Raw genomic sequence first — 20,030 nt, 5'->3', positions numbered from 1 at the left:
GGGAGGAAGAGGGACCTTCCACCTCGGGACAGGCTGCAGGTGAGAGTTTTATGTCTGTGAGGGAGACCCATGTGTGTGTACCCACACGGAGCCATATGGGAGCCTGATGTGATGCTTCCTTTTGGAGTGTGATCAAATTCTTTGTTTGATTTCTATAGCTGAAACTGTGGAGGCAAGGCTGCGTGCCATGGAGGCCAGAGTTACTTCCCTGGAGGCTCAAGTGGCGGAGCTGAAAGGGGAGATTGAGCAGCACAGGCAACAGAGGGAGGCGGAAGAGCGTAGGTTATGTTCCCCACTGCCCAACTCTTCTCACACTGTGGCTAAGGCCACTTAAAAGTGTATGCATGTAAACTAAAGAAATTTGAAAATATGTGTGGTACTAATGTGTACTTTTTCTCCCTCCCCACAGTTAAGAAGAAGGAGGACGAAGAGCTCTTCCGGCGCAAAGTTAGGGGGACCGTGGGACGGCTGTGCAGGAGAGTTAGGGCGATGGAAGGGGCTGGGGAGGGGAGCGGTGGGACCTGAGTTTTGTTTCCTGTTTGTGTTTTGGGGTAGGGGTTGGGGGGGGGGGCTCCAAGTTTCATTCCCCAATGTTTTTCCCCTGTTAAATGTATACTTTTGTTAAAAAAAATTGGTTTTCCAGGGGGGTGGGGGGTGGTGGTGCTGGTGGGGCTCCAAGTTTCATTCCCTAATGTTTTTCCCCTGTTAAAATGTTTTTTAAAATAAAATGTTATTGCAAATTTTATAACAAGACTCCAGTGTGACTTCTTAAACTCGCACATATTTAACCCCACACCACACTCCTAAAACTCCTTGAACTAACACCCCTCCAACCTCCAACCCACACAGCAGTACCACAATATACACAATCACTAGAGAGGCCGCTTTCAGCCTTGCAGATTCTACAGTAGGGTACACAGAGACAGAGTCAAAAATATAAACTTTATTCAACAAACAACAAAACACAGATAACATGAAATAGAAAAAGTGGGCAAAACTAGGAGGGGGAGTACTTGTCTGCTGGTTTTATTTTTCTCTTTCCGAGAATAGTCCTCCTTCTTGTTTGGGTGGAGGCATTCTGAGAGGGAGTCGGTGGGGTGGGTGCTGGAAGTGGTGGTGTTGGTGTGGGTGGTGGTGGGGGGGCGATTTGTGGAGGGTAGGCCCTTTCCATGACCGCTACAGCCCTCTCCATGAGTCTCCTTATCAGACGCACCTCCTCCACGCCTTCGCGTAGGATTTGGTTTGTCTCTCTAAGGACTGCCCTCAATTTTCTCCCCTCCTGGGCAATGAGTGTGAGCATGGCTTGGTCAGCGGCCGCGGCACGCCGTGACTCCTCATAGCAGTGCTCAAGGAGCCTCTCTCCCACGCTTGTCAAGACGGAGACGCGCCTCAGCCTGCCGCGTTCCCTCGTAAGCCTCTCCTCTGCTGGGAGCGCACCTCTAGGTGGTGGGCTGCCTGGAGCCAGGGGTGGTTCCTCCTCCTCATCTGAAAGAACCTCTGTTGGCAAAAAATGAGAAACAAAACTGTTAGTAACATCCAAAAAGTCAAAACACACCATGGTGGACATGGTGTTCTTTTTTGTCCCCGTGTTTTCCTGCCAAGAATTTAAACAATCCCCGGCGAGCACATGGCTATTGTTTGTTTGCCCATGGTGTGCTTTTACTTTTGCCTACTTGCACAGCAGGACTCTCAACAATTAAAAGGGAGCACATGGTTAGTGCCTAGCGACATTGTCCTGCAGCTATGGCTCGAAAGGAACAGGTCATGCACGCTCACCATCTTGAATCTGTATCCGCCTGCGCCGGGCAGGAGGTCCAAGCACCCTAGGCTGTTCCTCCTCCTGTGTTCCGGGTATGAAATCTGCAAAAAAAGGAAAAAAAACAGATCTAGGACCAAAGGGTGGCAAAGCCAGCTTCAAAGCCTACACCAGCAACGCAGAGGGACTCTCTTCTTTCTCTTAGCAGTGCTGCTGCCCTGCACAAACAGAAAAGCACAAAGCAGTTAAAACAGCCCCCCCCCCTATTTTTACTAATACCTACCAATGTTAGTTGATGCCCCCGAATCACTATCCACGTCAGGTGCTGCTGGAGACTCTAGGGGCCCCGTCCCTGGCAACTGTGTCTCTGTGGACAAGAGCAGAAAATAGTGAAAAACGAGCAAGCATACACCATGAACCACAAAGCAAGCTCCCAAAGTTGTGAGCCAAAGTACTGCAGAAGGCCTATGGGCGAGGCATGCTGCAAATATTTTGGGGCTGTTGGTTAAACATGACCGTTTCAAATACTAACCACATCAAGCACTCCACAGCCAACCATCTTAATAAATCTTTTAAAAATTAAAATTAAATTATAAAATTAAAACCGTTTCAAATAGTAACCACAGCAAGCACTCCACAGCCTACCTTCTTTTAAAATCTTTTAAAAATTAAATTATAAAATTATAAAATTAAAACCGTTTCAAATAGTAACCACAGCAAGCACTCCACAGCCTACCTTCTTTTAAAATCTTTTAAAAATTAAATTATAAAATTATAAAATTAAAACCGTTTCAAATAGTAACCACAGCAAGCTCTCCACAGCCTACCGTATTATGCGTTGCAACGAACACACGAGAAAACGATGCCCAAACGTCAGAACACACATTTGCTTAAAAGGAAATATAAAATAAAAAGAAAATCACTTACCGGAGGCAAGGGGCGTTTGCTCAGGAGCCTCCTCTGGCTCCCCAGGAACGATGGCGATCAGGTCCAGCGTTACCGATTCCGCGGCTCGTTGCTGGACGGGGGGTGGAGGGCGAAAGCTGGAGGAGGTTCCCTCGCCGGGATCCTCCTCAGCGGGTGGTTCCTCGACCGGGGCAGCCGGCTTCCGAACCACCTTAAGGCTCCGGCCGACGCGCTTCGGCCTGCCGGATCCTTCCCCGTCCCCGTACAGCTGGCGCTGCTCCTCGAAGTAGGGGCAGGTCACCTTTTCGTTGCCGGAACCCTTGTTATGGTTCACGGCTCTCATGTACTCTGCCCTCATTGTCTTGGTCTTCGACCGGCATTCAAGGCCGGTCCTGTTGTGGCCCAGGGCGCGCATCTTAATAGCCACTTGTTCAAAAACCTCCCTATTCCTGTGGGAGGACTGGAACGCGTCCTGGATTTTCTCCTCCGAGAAAATCCCGATCAGGTCCCTGATCTCCGCGTCCCTCCAAGTTGGGCCACGGCCGGTTGCAGGGACGGACGAGGCTTGAGAAGACGATTCCATGTTGCTTTTGCTAGTAGCTGAGCAAAATGGTGGTGGGAGGTGCAGGGTGCAACGGATCATATACCTTCCCGCACACAAAGACAAAGGGACTAGCCGGCTCCTGATTGGTGGAGGGCAGCAGGGGACACGCACATTGGCCACATCAGGTCACATGTCACGTTCAAAACTCCTCGCGCGGGAACAGGATCTGCTCCTAATGGCCAGATTGGCGCCCTTGTTGTTTGACTTAACGCATGCGCGTATTCGTTTACACGCGAGAAGAGCAGTTTGAACATGCAGCGGGAGCCATTTTAGGAAAATGTCCGCCATTACACAAACGCATGCCGGTGTTCAACCGAGAGCAAGTGCGGCAGTACTCGGCAGTTCCCCAATAATATTCACCAGCCACAGCATAAATCAACCAAACATGACATGTAACTGGCGTACGTTCGTTGGCACGCTCAGAGGAATGTTTTTTAAAATGAACGGGGGACGGCGACTCCGCTTGCCGGAGGTCTAGCCGCCAATGGAAGGGGTTGTCCGCACCCAAGCACAAGCACGCACCGGGAACCACACAAAGACCCACTACACATAAGCCGCCCCTCATGATATCACCTCGAATCATGTCTATTGAACCCCTGTAAGCTAAGCAGGAGACTGCGAGCGGCGACCGTTCGTTGGCACGCTCAGAGGAAAATTTTTTAAAATGAACGGGGGACGGCAACTCCGCTTGCCGGAGGTCTAGCCGCCAATGGAAGGGGTTGTCCGCACCCAAGCACAAGCACGCACTGGGAACCACACAAAGACCCACTACACATAAGCCGCCCCTCATGAAATCACCACGAATCACGTCTATTGAACCCCTCTAAGCTAAGCAGGAGACTGCGAGCGGCGAATGTTCGTTGGCACGCTCAGAGGAAAATTTTTTAAAATGCTCCCTGTACGTTGACTCCGCTAGGACTGGCCGATGGTAGACGGGGTTTTAAGCTTTGGGCAAATTTTGGGAACGTGACGGTGTGTGCCACTGTGCTTGTGAAAAACTCTTGTGGTGTCCGGGCAGAATTTCCGAAAGTGATCGTGCTTGAAAGCCAGTCGCTGTCCCGTTGCCTCGTAGATCCCCGCTCGCTCGGAGAAAAAAAAAATGGCGAACAGTTCGCCGGAAGTTTGGAGGACAGGCTCGGGAGGAGGGACTTTGAAGAACCCGCAACAATGGTAACGCACAGGTCTTTAGCGCTACTGTTGCAGATTGGTTGCAGGAGTGTATCGCTATCCGGAGGGTGAATCCAGTTTTCTGGATTCCCCTAGAAGCGCTACAACGAAGCGCTTTTTGCGGGTCGGTTTCAGGATTGTTGCAGATTGTTTACGACGTCGTGCGTTATGGCAAATTAGTAGCGTTTTCAATCAGCAACCATTGTGCTATTTTTAAGCCGTGGGAAATGCCCCCCAGTATAGTGAAAATCAGTTTGCTACAGATGCACAGCAGAAAATATATCCATAATCTCTAATGGTACGAAGTGTCTGTTCAGCAGTTTGTATTTCGAGCAGTACAGTAGCATCACAAATGGCTACTTTCAGATGTCAAAACAAACCTATTTATTCGTTTATGACAGACATTAATGCAGGTTGTTGTTTTCCCTTGCTCCACCATTGTGCTATACTGCCACTATACAAAGAATGAGGTCTTCTGTATTTCTATACATTGTCTGTTTACCACTGCTACTATGTATGCTTAAAACACACTTTTAAAAACGACACCCTGGTAGCTTAGTACTGTAGCATATAAAACCATTGAGATGACAGTATCTTAAAAATTACACATAACAATGTTTATTAATGAATAAAATATGTAACTGGATAATTATGTTTAATCTTTTTCTTTACTGCACCTCAGAGAGATGGCAATCCAAATGCTAATTTTTGTAATACAATTCAAATAGCTCATTTCTCTTTCTCTAGCCTCTACCACAAGCTAGCACCCACAGTGCTTGGCTTGCATTTCTCTAAAGTCTTCCTTCTTGTTAGGTTCTGTCTTGGCTTGTATTGTTTCTTGAAAACACTAGCACTTAAGTCTGGTGATTACTCTCTAGTGAAGACTACTCACTGAAGATACTGAAATAAGCATGTTCAGGCACGACTCTGAGGAGGTGAGGGAGAAATCACCTCTTCCTCAGCTGACTCTCTGAGGCTCCTCTTCCTCCAGTCTCTTCTCCGTTTCTCCTGAGATCAGAAGGATCTTCCCCTGGAGAGTTCTTGATATGTTATCTTCTTCAGCCATTTTTCTTTCCTCTATAAGCAACTGCTGAATTGTTACACATGCTGGGTATGATCTTTTCTTGTCTCTTGCTATACCTATCAACTGAACAGGTGGTCTGGCCCTATACAGCTTGTCCTTTGTCCATAAAGGATTAGATTTGGCAGGACGGCCCAATGTGGAATGGAAATGAATGGATTAGTCCAAGACCTCTGATGCTCTAGGTGGCACTCTTGAACCCTACTAAGTTTTTGGGATTTCTGTCACAATGATCAACTGGGTTTAGAACCTCAGCTTGAAGTAAGGTTACCAGGTCCCTCATAGCTGCTGGTGAAGGATGGGGAGATGCATTCTGGGAGTGGGGAGGAGTGCCAAAAATGAACATGACATACTGACTTCACCTGGAAGTGATACTGGTGATATCAGGGGTGACACTCTGCCTTTTGCTCTATGGTAGAACCATAGAATTTTGCCCCAGAACTAGAATATCACACCCTTACATCACCAACATGTCTGCATCATTTCTGGTGACATCAGGGTTTTAATACCCTGCTTTTCACAACCTGAAGGAGTCTCAAAGTGACTTACAATCATCTTCCCTTCCTCTCCCCATAGCAAACACCCTGCAAAGTAGTTGGAGCTGAGAGAGCTGAGAATTGTGACTAGCCCAAGATCACCCAGTTGATTGCATGTGGAAGAGTGGGGAAGCAAACTTGGTTCTCTAGATTAGAGGCTGCCACTGTTAACCACTCGCTCTCAATAACTCACATGCATGATCAGATACATTTAAATAAATAATAAAACTTCTTGCTTTAGCATTCCCCTTACAGTTCCTTGACAAAGTAAGGGAAACAAGCTTCTTCTCATATGCAGCTGGTGCACAACGGTATAGAAATCTAAATAAATAAAATAAATAAATAACTGAACTACAATCCTTGTGTGGACTTCTCTAAACATGCAGGCTCAATGAGTCTTTCAGTGCCCATGAAGATGTGAATCCCCATCATCAAAAGCCACTATATGTAGCACAGGACTAGTTATATATGACTAGAGTTGATTCTACAAAATGAACAGTGCAGTAAATTATATCATTTTCAGAATTGAGCCCAAGATTTTGTGGGTCATAGGGTTTCACCTTGTATTTCTTTCCGCAAGGCATGGAGGACAATGCAAACCAACAGATTGTTTCAATGAATCATGCTCCAGTTTTTACACCAGTCCCTTTTTTCTCCCATCCCATCCCATTCCAATCTATCACTATAACATTCATTTGAGCTTAATCCCAGATACATAGCATGACAGGAGAGATCTTAATCACTCTGCTGTTTCCTCTGTGTACCCAGAACAGCAGGGTTAAGTATTCAAATTTTCAAATAGAAGTTCAGAATAACACTTTGCCATAGTATATTGGGAGTCTTGTACACTGTAACAACACCTTTCGTACAGTTCCCTTCTAGAGTGGCTTTCCAATGTTAAAATGTGTAGAAATGTACACATATTTTTATGCCGTAGTAATTCTGACAGATTTTGTGATTTCTATGTATTGTATATAATACACGGTGAGTTACATTTGAACTCTTTAAATAAGTTCCTTTACAGAAAGCATCAATTTTAATGCAAATAAGAACCACCTATTCAGAGCCAAAGAAATACATTCTATAGAAACAAGATATAGCGATTAGTTTGTATGTCTTTGTTTCTCTTGCCATTGTAATAAATATATATATATATATCCCAATATTCCTGTTGCCGCTGTGATTCTTTTCTATGGAATGAATCTGTCACATAAGACAGATTCATTCTGTCCTGGATGTTTCATACCAAGAGCTGAGAGAACTCAAACTGCAGACCAGTGGTGTTCATTTTAGCTTGACACTGCCAGCTGTACAAGACTGCAACAGTTCAGAGTACAATGGATGACAATTTCATCTTCACTCAAGTACTGTAGTTCAAAAAATTTAACACAGCAACCATGGCTAAGGCTTCTTGGCTGCAAACAGTAGCAGTCAAGAGGAAAATGAAACAGGGAATAAAGGCATAACAGCTGCAGTGCCACAGGCACCTGGCCCTAGAAATATGCTGGGAGAGTGACAGACACACCCACCAGCCTAAGTCATTAGGCACAACATATGGCAGACTGTTGTTTGTGTTTTCGTGCTGTGACTGGGTAGTTTTCGCCATAGGTATGACAAAATTAAGACAGAGAGTTAGTTTGTAGACATGTACTACCCATTATCATGAAGCAAAGAACTATGCAGAGCATAAAAGCCATGTGGCTTTCATGTTCTGCACAAATACAAACATCCCTTATTCCTGTAGGTGTCTTTTACATTTATGAGCACCCATTCACCCCCACTTCCTTTTAAAAAATCCACGTTTGGTTATTTCTTTTACAGTTTGTTTTGTTTTAAAATTCATTTTAATTATTACAAATGGAAATTTAAAGAAAAGAATGTAAAGCATTACTCTTACATTTAGTATCTTATTTAGCAACACATTCCAGATAAAAGTCCCAGTGTTCATGGAATTGTTCTGGTGGTCTTCTGTTCACCAGATTATCTGGATTTCAGTAAAGCTTTTGATCAGGTTCCATATGATATTCTTGTTGACAAGTTGGTAAAATGCAGTATGGATCTTAATTCTGTCAGGTGGACCGATAACTGGTTGACAGATCGTACTCAAAGGGTACTTGTTAATAGTTCAGCATCTTCTTGGAGAAGAGTGACAAGTGGAGTGCCCCAGAGATCTATCCTGGGGCCTGTGTTGTTCAACATATTTATAAATGATTTGGATGAGGGATTAGTGGGGGTACTTATTACATTTGCAGACGATACTAAACTGGGAGGAGTAGCAAACACAACCAAAGATAGAATCAGGATACAGGATGACCTTGATAGGCTCAAGAAGTGGGCTAAACTGAATAAAATGAAATTCAATAGGGACAAATGTAAAGTTCTGCATTTAGGTAGAAAAAAACCATAGCCACCAATATAGGATGGGGGAGACTTGGCAGTAGTATGTGTGAACAGGATTTAAAAGTCTTAGTAGACCATATATTGAACATGAGTCAGCAGTGTGACTTGGTGGCTAAAAAGGCAAATGGGATTTTGGACTGTATCAAACACAGTATTGTGTCCAGATCATGGGAGATGATAGTACCACTTTACTCTGTTCTGGTTCGGTCTCACTTAGAGTACTGTGTTCAGTTTTGGGCAACCCAGTTGAAGAGGGATGTAGACAAACTGGAGCATGTCCAGAGGAGGACAACAAAGATGGTGAGGGGTTTAGAGACCAAGATGTATGAGGAAAGGCTGAAGGAGCTTGGTCTGTTTAGCCTAGAGATGAAACCACTGAGAGGGGATCTGATAACCATCTTCAAGTATTTAAAAGGCTACCATATAAAAGATGGAGCAGAGTTGTTCTCTCTTGCCCCAGAGGGATGGACCAGAACCAATGGGATGAAATTAATTCAAGAGATATTCCTTCTAAACATCAGGAAGGAGTTCCTGTCAGTTAGAGCGGTTTCTCAGTGGAACAGGCTTCCTTGGGAGGTAGTGCATTCTCCATCTTTGGAAATTTTTAAACAGAGTCTGGATAGCCATCTGACAGAGAGGCTGATTCTGTGAAGATTCAAGGGTGTGGCAAGTTACAATTTTGAGTGTCCTGCATTGTGTGGGGGGTTGGGCAAGATGACCCAGGAGGACCCTTCCAACTCTGTTATTCTATGATTCTATATGCTGTACCATAAAGCACATTTCCCTGTGCTTTATTCACAACTGAATTTGTATCAGATTAATATCTGATACTCTATTATTCTATGATTCTATGAGTTTCACCATCACCATGTATTCTCTAACCTTCTCCAACCATAAGTTTGAAAAAGGCAACTCTTGCTGCTTCCATCTTGAGGCAACTAGAAGTCTTGACTGCAGTCGACACATAGCAAACAGGCACATTTCAGTGAAAACACATAACAACATTGGTTTTTGATCTAAAGGAAACTTAAATCTCAAGTATCTTCTGCAATTCCTCGTGTATTTTAATCCAAAACACTCTGACTTTTTTTACAGGACCACCACATGTAAAAGAAAAAAACAATAATACCACAACATCTCTGACAGGTGCCATCAAACTAACTTATCATTCTGCTTATACTTTTGGAAGATAAATACCACCTATAAAACATTTTATACCAATTCTCCCTTACATTTTGTAAGTTTTAGATTTTTAGACCAAAGCTCTCCCAGACATCAAAGGTGATATTTTCAGCTAAATTATGTGTCCATTTCACCATGGAGGCCTTGATCTGCTCCACTTCAGCATCCAATTTTTAAAAAGTATTTATAAATTCTTCCTAGCAAGTGGGATTTATTCAATGCTTCTGATTCAAATCCAGTCAGACTTGTGAGGACTCCCCCACTTCTTGCATATGGCAAGGGCAATCTATAGTTTTGCCCTTGTGTTTTAGATCTTGCTATACCCACCAGATCTTGGTATTTAAGAAAGTCATTTTTTTAAAGTTTTATCAAGATAAGCTTCTGCCAGCAGCTTTAGAGGTGAGACAGTAGGGGTAATCCTAGCCCTGTGTTTTGCCCATATCTTTGAAAGACAATTGTCAAAGAGCCAGCTTGGTGTAGTGGTTCAACCTCTCTACCATGTTTATCACAAAAATTTTGTAGTCCACATTCAGAAGTGAAATTTGCCTGTACAATTATGGAATTAACAAATCATTACCTTAAACAAGCTGAGACTTCCAAGTGCATCCATACCTCTCCTTTTCCCTCAGCTGAGAGGGATCAATTTCTTCAAGCTTTCATGATATTTAACACAATTAACAAAGTTACATTCCAGCAATTAACACTCCTGGATGAACCAACAGTGAGGGGAGGGAATTAATAGGAATTTTGAGTTACCTTAGAGACTACAAGCACATCTCCCCTGTCCGGATAGGGTGCAGTTACAAGCTGCAGAAACCATAAGGAAATTGAGGATGACTTTCAATGCCTGTCTTTTAATGGAGGCACAGGTTACAAAAGTAGTCATCCAGCATTTCTTCATCTGTGCCAAATGAAGCTACTAGGGGTGGGAATAGATTGGAGGGGGATTGCAGGTCTGCACTGGGAATCTGTAAAATCCCTCCCTCCTTGTGCCTACGACAATCTAAGCAAGATCCATAGTTCCACCACTGCCAAAATATTAATTACACATGCATCATATTCCATTTGGCTTAATTAACATCCCATGAACAAATATAATGAAATGTAAGGAAAGGAATCCAAGGCATCATAATAGCAATGCAGTTTCCAAAAAGAAATTACACCAGTATTAGTGTCTGGACTGCAAAGGCATCTAAATAGATGATTGAGCACCTTTCTTAATAAGGAGATATGCTTTCATAATAAATTTACTAAGTGATCATTTTTTCCTTCTCTCTCTAAATTTATAGTTTGGATAGCAGCAATTGGTGTTTAATACTGCACTGTAAGCCACCACAAGTTCAAACAATATTAGATGTTCTTTGTCATCCTATTAAACAAAGCAGGATTGTCAGTAGTGTGTATGAGGAAACAGAAAAGGGAAGATCATAGAGAAAGAAGTGATACCCCTTCTCCAAAGAGAAGAAGTCCATGATAATATTTAAAAATAAAAATACAAAATATGTACATTTGGAAGATAAAGCTGCAGACTGTATGAAAATGTTGCTCTTTCAGAAGATGATAGCAGGGAGGTATACCTATGTCTGAAATACAACAGAAGTAGTTTGGAAATGGAGATCTCACTAGTTTTTACAACAGAAGTTGACTGGATATCATTTCATTGATTCTTATGTTTCATTATGTAGCTCTTGAATTGTTGAAGATTTTGGAGATGTATCAAGACTACTAATTGGAATATGTCTGAACTAGTTTATTTTTCATTATACTTGAAGGTACCATGATTAGTTTGTGAGTCTGTGTATCATTCTGTACCACAGTCTTTCATTCCTGAATTTCTCCCAATCAACACTGTTATCTCATCAAACAGGTACCAATTATATAGCAATGTCCTTTACGTTTGTATGGACAAATATCACACAGTGTTTCCAATCTCCATCAGTGCACATCCCATTTTGTTTCTCCATTTCACTTGTATATGCATGCATTGGTATTCTTTTGTAGCACAAAATTTATTCTTATCTATATGGATTCAAAGGTGTCTGTGAGAATTTGTCATTTCCCAGAAAACAAAAAGAACAGGCCCCCATACTGTCAAAAAAACAAACAAAACTCCCCATGAATTCATATATATCACATTGAGCAAGCATTTTGTACAGTAAAATGGCTATTAGTGCAGGGGATTGTCTAATATGTTTTCCTGTGCAAACACTTTTGAAGCACGCCATGTCCAAACAATTTGTTTCTGTTGGAAAACATCGTAAGGATATAATGCTGGATAGGTTACCATGATAGTCTGTACCATCAAATGAAACAGGACTCCCACAGTATCTTAGAGACTAACAAAATTTATTCCAGCATAAACTTTCATGAGATAAAGCTCACTTCATCAGATGAAAGAGAAGAACAAAACTTCAACTGGAACATATCATCAAACAGTCGGTCCTTGAGCAGCTGAAGCAGAGAGCTGTGATTTCTAAGACTCAGCACAGGTTTCGCAAGAACAAGTCATGTCAGACCAAACTTATCTCTTTCTTTGAGAAAGTGACTACCTTGCTGGATCAGGGGTATGCTGTGGACATAGTTTAGGGATTTCAGTAAAGCTTTTGATAAGGTTTCATATGATATTTGTGTTGACAAGCTGGTAAAATGTGGTATGGATCCTAATTCTGTCAGGTGGATCGATAACTGGTTGACCGATCATACTCAAAGGGTACTTGTTAATGGTTCAGCATCCTCTTGGAGAAGAGTGACAAGTGGAGTGCCCCAGGGATCTGAGTTGTTCTCTCTTGCCCTGGAGGGACGGACCAGAACCAATGGGATGAAATTAAGTCAAACATCCGGAAGAAGTTCCTCATAGTCAGAGCGGTTTCTCAGTGGTACAGGATTCCTTGGGAGGTCGTGGGTTCTCAATCTTTAGAAATTTTTAATAGAGGCTGGATAGCCATCTGATGGAGAGGCTGATTCTGTGAAGGCTCAAGGGGGTGCCGATTACAGTGGATTAGCGATAGGGTTATGAGTGTCCTGAATAGTGCAGTGGGTTGGACTAGATAACCCAAGAAGTCCCTTCCAACTCTATGATTCTGTGTTCTGATGGAAGCTAATGTTGGAATAAATTATGTTAGCCTCTATGGCAGGCCTTCCGAAGAAGAAGAAGAAGAAGAAGAAGAAGAAGAAGAAGAAGAAGAAGAAGAGTTGGTTCTTATACGCCGCTTTTCTGTACCCGAAGGAGTCTCAAAGTGGCTTATGATTGCCTTCCTTTCCTCTCCCCACAAAAGACATCCTGTGAGGTAGGGTAAGGCAGAGAGAGCCCTGGTATTACTGCTGGGTCAGAACAGCTTCATCAGTGTTGTGGCCCCAAGGTCACCCAGCTGCTGCATGTGTGGGAGTGGGGAATCAAATCCGGCTTGCCAGATTAGAAGTCCGCACTCCTAACCACTCCACCAATGGCCCCAGTGGAAGTTCACTGATTGAGTGGAAGTTAATTTTTTTTTAAATGAATGGTTTGTATGACTTTATATGGCTATGTTGACCTGCTGGTGCTCTGGAGGAGGGGACCCTTGCTGGATCCCCGAGGATGGGGGACCCTTCTGAAGATTTGTTTTTTTTTATATGCTGCTTTTCTCTATCAGAAGGAGTCTGAAAAAAAAAACACTTTTCCTTTCCTCCCCCCACAACAGACACCCTGTGAGATAGGTGAGGCTGAGAGAGCCCTGATATTACTGCTCGGTCAGAACAGCTTTATCCCACCTTGGCTTAATTCCCAGAAGCTGTACCTGACAGCTTCGTGTTATGTCTCACTCTGACACCCGAGTTACCAACTACTCATGGGAGGGGTAATTGGGTTTTATATTGTAATGCTTTGCCTGTATCATTTGGTTCTGTCTCTATGGTGCTAGATGCTTCAGCCTGAAATAAAGAATCTTTTCTCAAAGGTTTCTTGTTTACAAGTCTGGAATTATGACAGTTGGTCCCTTTTAAAGTTGGGGTACTGCAGGGGAGGAGCAAAGCTCCTGTGGCCCACCCCTCTCTGCCTGCTGCCACATGACTCAGCCTCCCCACCGCCAGCTGATGGCTGCCAGTGGTTCTGCCTGTCCTGTCTATCACACCAGCAATGCTGGAATGGAACAGTATGGCAGAAATGCCACAGGCACCATCATGTCAGCACCTGCCTGCACTGATGGAGCTTCTTTTCTTCCCATTCTGGTGTGCATAATAGGCTTGTGCGATTCAGCCGCTTTGGCCTGCGTGGTTGCGCCCGCTGTCACACCACTGCCGGCACCGCCCTCCCCCCCAGGCCCGGCGCTGGCTGCGGCCCGTAGGGAACGGCCGCCAAAGCGGCCGAATCGCACAAGCTTAGTGTATAACTATCCCCTTAGGGAGATGACTAGTAGTGTCAATGCTGCGCAGCTGCTGGCTGCCTCAACACAGGTGCAACAGAGGATTGCTCTGTCCACCACCTAAAATATCAATCACTGAAACACTTCCACAAACAACATTTGCTGCATTGATGAGATGCTTGGCTGTGGAGAGTCACATGGGCATGTTTGTGGACTACAACCAGATCAAAAGAATTGACCTGATAGCTGACAGAAATGTGAACTTCTCTTCTTCGAGAGAAAGAAATATGGGTAACGTATGTGATTTGTCAGTGCCAAGAGCTGTAACAAAGGGCTTTCTTCAAATTAGCTTTGTTCCTATATGTCCTCTCTAAATCAATAACATCATTATACTTATTTCTTTTTTGCCATTCTTATCACTATTCAGGTACGACTTATGAATACCACCTACAGTAAGGTTATTTATTTATTTATTTATTTGTTTGTTTGTTTGTTTGTTTGTTTGTTTATTTATTTATTTATTTATTTATTTATTTGATTTATATACCGCCCTCCCCGAAGGCTCAGGGCGGTTTACATTAAACTAATCAACAATACATGAAACATTTTAATCTTGATTTTCTAAATACATATCCTGCATTCATATGTAAGCATATCAAGAATTATTAGCAAGTGCTAGCTTAACCACTGGCTTCTTTCTGCAGTCTAATGTTGCAAGACAGAAATGGGGGCCTCTGAAGCTCAGTGATATTATTGTTGTTGTTGTTGTTGTAGCCCATCTTTACCAGTAGGCTCAGGGTAAGGGACAACAACATAAAATATACCATAATATAGTTTACATGATTAATATAGTTAAGTCTAGGATTAAAATTAAATCATTAAAAGCTGCCTCTCTTTTAAAACAACTCTTTTAAAACAACCATGATCTGCATGAGAATTACCAATATTTCTTTCTTTCCTCCATTTGGCCTTCTCAATTAAAATTCAGAATGGTATAGCCCTTATGAAATGACTTTGCCATTAAAAGTTACCCTTCCCTGGATAGCTCAGGCTAGCTTGTTCTTGTCCGATCTCAGAAGCAAATCAGTGTCAGCCCTGGTTAGTATTTGGAAGGGAGACCACCCTGGAATGGTAAACCACCTCTAAACATCTTGTGCCTTGAAAACGTGTATAACATTTCACAGCGTTGCCACTTGGGAGATCCTGCACTGAGATATAAGAACATACTGTTGGCCAAACAAATTCACACTAGAGGGTATATTAAGTTCTAGAGAAAGCTGTCATTTCCTAATTTTTTTAGAAACCTAAACAAGAATGGGACTCATTAACATCAACTCAGTACAAGCTTTTAAAGAGCTGCCAAATGATGAGGTAAATATAAATATAATCACATTTTAGCACATTTTTTCTAACATAATAATATTTTAGCATAACCGTGAATTTTGTGTCAGTATGGTTTCTTTTACTAGACTTTCAGTGATATCCAGAGCAGAGTTACATTATTCTAAACCCACTGAAATCAATGGGCTTAGAAGAGTGTAACTCTGCCTAAGATTGCACTGTATATTACTTATTTAAAACCTTCTGCATTGGAAAGAGTTCTTAATTGTGGGTTTCATTCTTGAGATCTACAACCCAACATGTCTCAATATGCAGCCAGAAATGCCTCAGCACTTGTTTTGTTTTCAGCTCTGAGATTACCAGATGAGCTTCAATAGGTGCAATGATGCCTAGAGGTATCTGCTGCCTCCTATTCCAATAAGACCATATGGGTATGATTCATCAGTAACAGCAGTACCACTGGTAAAAATTATGTAGCTTCAATAATTTAAAACAAATTCACTTTTGGAAACAGAACAGTAAATCTGAAACCAACAAACTATTATTCCTAAATAGTTTCATTGACCTCAGGGAGAGAAGCATAATTTTTCATGTTAGTAGTGGATAGGCTGGAAAAATGAACTTTGCAAAGTTCTGGCTTCTTTGAACTAAAAAGAATGATGTGTGATTGAAACATACGAAGCCACTATTATTCTTTCCACTCTTTTTTACCCTCTATGGGAGATTTTGCCAGAGCAAGATCAAATATGAACTCATTTACCCTAGCTGCACTTGCATGAGTAGATCAGTGTGAGGCTGAGGTCCATCCTACATAATTATGATTGCCATCACTATATGTCATCACTGCAATAAAAATGCCTCAAAATGTTAATCCCTGTAGTAGTCAGGGTTTTTTATTCAGTTTTCACATTGAAGAGTTCCGCTGAATATATCAAAAGCCTCATGATACCCACTTTTACTGAGGTAGCTTACATCTGCAAATTGTACTGCAACAAGACTGGATCTTTTCTTTCAAATAAGGAGAAGCCATGATTTCTTGAACAGCAAAACACTTTTGATTCAAAGCCCTCAGCTTTTTCCTGCTTTATTAAGCAGCAGTTCTTCTTTGACTTACTTGAAGAGAGATTGATATCATCTAACCATTTAAGATCTATATATGTTTTACATCTGTATCATGAGCCTCTTGTGGCGCAGAGTGGTAAGGCAGCCGTCTGAAAGCTTTGCCCATGAGGCTGGGAGTTCAATCCCAGCAGCTGGCTCAAGGTTGACTCAGCCTTCCATCCTTCTGAGGTCGGTAAAATGAGTACCCAGCTTGCTGGGGGGTAAACGGTCATGACTGGGGAAGGCACTGGCAAACCACCCCGTATTGAGTCTGCCATGAAAACGCTAGAGGGCGTCACCCCAAGGGTCAGACATGACTCGGTGCTTGCACAGGGGATACCTTTACCTTTACCTTACATCTGTATCCCATTGTTGCCCCAAAGAGTTCAGTGCACTGCAAACACATGTACATTTACTTTACTGCAAAATTCAGTTCAAGTAAGTATCCCTATGTGTGATCAGCACTGGGGCGTTTATGCTATGGGGCAGGCTTGTACTGCCTTCTTGGAAGAAACTATCAAGGCAGTCACCAACCTTAATGGCCCTGAAATTTCCACTTGCCAGCTGGGGCCCTGTTATGGTGCACAGTATTAGCATCACTGTTTCAAGGTGTTAAATGGGATTAACGGCAGCAAAGTCTAACCATGGGATGATAAATTTCAGTGCACCCAAACTAATTTTGTGAGACATCTCCTTACGTTCTTGTCAGTGGGCTGCTGAACAATGGAGTCTGCAGCTGGAGGTGCCAGAACAGATTGCTAGTGAGCCTCTACTGGACCGAGTTCTTTTGTGCACTCAGCTCAGCACAGGACTGCCAGAAATCTGTACTCGTGATGAGTCAGCTCAGATGACTGCTTTGCCAGCAGTGCAACTAGCACCCTGTTATGAACCAAGCTTCTGATATATCAAAATAGCTGTCTGCATTGACCCCACGATTCATAAACTTAACTAAACAACATATATTTATTATATAAAATCCTGTAAAAGTGTTTATTGTGATTCGTCACAGTCACAGAAACAGATTAGAAGGCAAACACTCAGGAGCCATTACTGTTAAAATAATCTCTATAACATTAAGACTACAGATGGTAGGAAAACGGGATTAACAAGGCATCTCCAGTGGCCTATACTAAAAGTTCTAGGGGTAGTCAAACTGCAGCAAACTATGTTCGCTGGCAGGGGCTCATGGGAATTGTAGTCCATGGACATCTGGAGGACTGCAGTTTGACTAGCCCTGTTCTAGAACATGTCGGTCTGTCCCAATAATTTTGGAGGATGAACTTCTTTCCAGCTTGTGAAAGGAAAGGCAGCCTCTTACACTTCTACAGGCTCTTCCTCTGCATGTCTTTTCATGTGGATTAAAGGAGCTAGCAGTCATTAGAAGTAAGAAAGATGTAATACTTCTAAATTTATATTTTGCTATCCTTATGAACCATTTCAGGTCTTATAAAAAAGATGTTTATTACCCCAGTCTAGACCATTGTCACGCCCCCGCTGCCTCCTCCCGAGTTGCCAGACCAATTGGACCCAGCAGCTGACCCAGGTCAGGCTGAAGACTCAGGGGAGTCTGACGAGGACCCTGGGGAGGGCTGCTCCAGGCAGCCAGAAAGATCAAGAACACTGCCATGGCAACGGCAGGCTGGATCAGATTCCGAGGGCCATTCCACACGACTTTAATGTAGCAGAAGGCTTTCATATTGTAAACGCTACTAATTTGCAGTTCCACGAGACGTCACACATAATCTGCAACACTCCTGCAACAGTTCCGCGAAAAGCGATTCATTGTAGCGCTTCTAGGGAAATCGGGAAAAGTGGATTCACCCTCCGAAAAGCGCTACACTCTTGCAAACAATCTGCAACAGTAGCGAAAAAGACCTGTGCGTTCTCATTGTTGCGGTTCCAACAAAGTCCCTCCTCCTGGCTCTCTCCTCCGAACTTCCGGCGAAGCGATCAAATCAAGCAAGGCTTGATTCACCCAGCGAGGCTTCTCTGGCTACAGTCCCTCCACAGAAGTGCTTTAAAGCTCCCCTAAGTCCCCAAGCACAACACAGCCCCGTTTGCAAGTTCCCTTTATTTTCGGCCGAAAATTGCGCCCGTGCGGGAGGGGATTTTTTTTCACTCAGGGGAGCGTGGTAACGATGAATCGCCAGCTCACACACCAGCTAGATGGGTCTCTCCGTTGCAACGAATCAACGCATATTCGTTGTAACTTGTTTTTTTTTTTAACCTGTGCTTAAAGGGAAAGGGGCTTTTCCGGAGCATGATAACAACTGCCCATTGGCTGTTCGTTTGATTGACGGCCAAGGGCGGGACCAAGCACAGAAAAAATCGCTTCCTTTCTAGCGATTCCTGTGAGACCGGAAACCTGTGGGGAATGAATGAAACGCTACTGGATTCCACTACAAATGCAGGTATGCGTAACGCTGAGATTCCACTGTTTAAAATAGCATTTCCTCTTTGTGGAACCAATTGGCAACATTGGTCCTTGTGCAGAAACACCCCGAAGATTCACCCAAAAGGCGCAGGCGATAACATAGGGTGGGGTTGACAGAACGCCCAAGGAGCTGTTGGCTGGAGGTGAGCTGTCAAATTAGATGGGGCCCAGCTGAAAGCATTTTGGGGGAGGACGGAGTGAGTCATTCCCCAGGTGCAGGGATTTAGCTGGGCTGCATTTAGCTGAAACGGCAAGAGGCTTCTTTGTGGAAGCAATTTTATGCAGACACCCTTTGGACCTGCTCTGAATGCCTGCACTTCGTTTTGACTTCCTCTGGCTCCTGAGACCCAGGTACCAGCTTGACTACTCTTCTTGGACATCGGACTTATTATTACTTGCTTCCCTCGGCTTCTCTGACCCCGGCACCGGATTTTGACAATGCACTCGGTAAAGTAGACTAGCTTTGTGTAATTATCAGATAACTGGACTCCGACCTTGGCTTGTTTTGACTACTCCCTGTATTGCCCCTGCACTGAGCTGTTTTCCCTCCTGGCGACACGGACTGGACTTTACCTTGCTCCAGCAAGGCTTTGCAGCCCCGGCTTCTCTGGCACAGCAGCCACGAGGCATGGCCAACTAGAGCAGTATAGCCATATTCTGATTAGTAGATATACTTTTTCCTCTATATCACTCACTTTCACTTTTTCCTCTACAGAGGGTCAAAAGTCCTCACTGCCTCCTCTATAGCCCATCACTTGCCCATCTGCCCACTCTCCCTGCAGGCTGACCTACCCTGAAGCCAGAGACCCATGAGCAGAACCCCCCAGCTCCCATGGAGAGAAGCTGGAGAGAGTGGCAAGAGTGGGGGAGACGGCATGGCACTTCCTCCCACAGGTAGCAAATGGCCCCTTCATGGCCTCCCAGTCTCGAATAGGTCCAGGGCTACCAGAAGCTTCTATGCCAGCTGCCTGCCCACTCGCCTCCCCCTGGGGCAAGTAGCACTGCTGGCATGGTGGTGGGGATTCTGCCACCCCCTAGACCTGAATGGTCACAGTTGTTGTGTTGTGTTGTGGGGGGAGGCTTCTGCAGGGTCTCCCAGTCTCATGCGGGACCAGGTCTGCCAGTAGCCTCCACACTAGCTGCCTGTGTGCCTCCTTGAATCCTCGAGGAGTGAGGACTGAGGAG

At 43.8% G+C, this 20,030-nt stretch overlaps 2 protein-coding genes across 9 annotated transcripts in view; both read right to left on the bottom strand.

Moving 5' to 3' along the window:
* DAB1 (DAB adaptor protein 1) overlaps positions 1-20,030 on the bottom strand; it is an 825,935-nt gene that overhangs the window by 403,100 nt on the left and 402,805 nt on the right. The window lies entirely within an intron of this gene.
* Positions 969-4,664, bottom strand: LOC143835618 (uncharacterized). Its single transcript, XM_077333566.1, has 4 exons — positions 2,684-4,664; positions 2,040-2,123; positions 1,777-1,860; positions 969-1,497 (listed from the first exon to the last, which is right to left on the bottom strand). Exons 1-4 carry the CDS (start codon positions 3,303-3,305, stop codon positions 998-1,000), a joined length of 1,290 nt encoding a protein of 429 aa, XP_077189681.1. The 5' UTR covers positions 3,306-4,664; the 3' UTR covers positions 969-997.

Source organism: Paroedura picta, chromosome 4, assembly GCF_049243985.1.
Source record: "Paroedura picta isolate Pp20150507F chromosome 4, Ppicta_v3.0, whole genome shotgun sequence".
NCBI classification, from domain to species: domain Eukaryota; kingdom Metazoa; phylum Chordata; class Lepidosauria; order Squamata; family Gekkonidae; genus Paroedura; species Paroedura picta.
Note: the sequence above shows the minus strand (reverse complement) of the source record. Positions and strands in the feature narration are given on the sequence as shown.

Bases quoted from the DNA above. Each gene is read 5' to 3' on its own strand.
- LOC143835618 (XM_077333566.1), bottom strand. From the start codon at position 3,305: ATGATCCGTTGCACCCTGCACCTCCCACCACCATTTTGCTCAGCTACT. The intron at 1,861-2,039 runs GTAGGTATTAGT...CTTTTTTTGCAG, and splicing joins GGGGGCATCAACTAACATTG to ATTTCATACCCGGAACACAG. The intron at 1,498-1,776 runs GTGAGCGTGCAT...TTTTGCCAACAG, and splicing joins GCGGATACAGATTCAAGATG to AGGTTCTTTCAGATGAGGAG.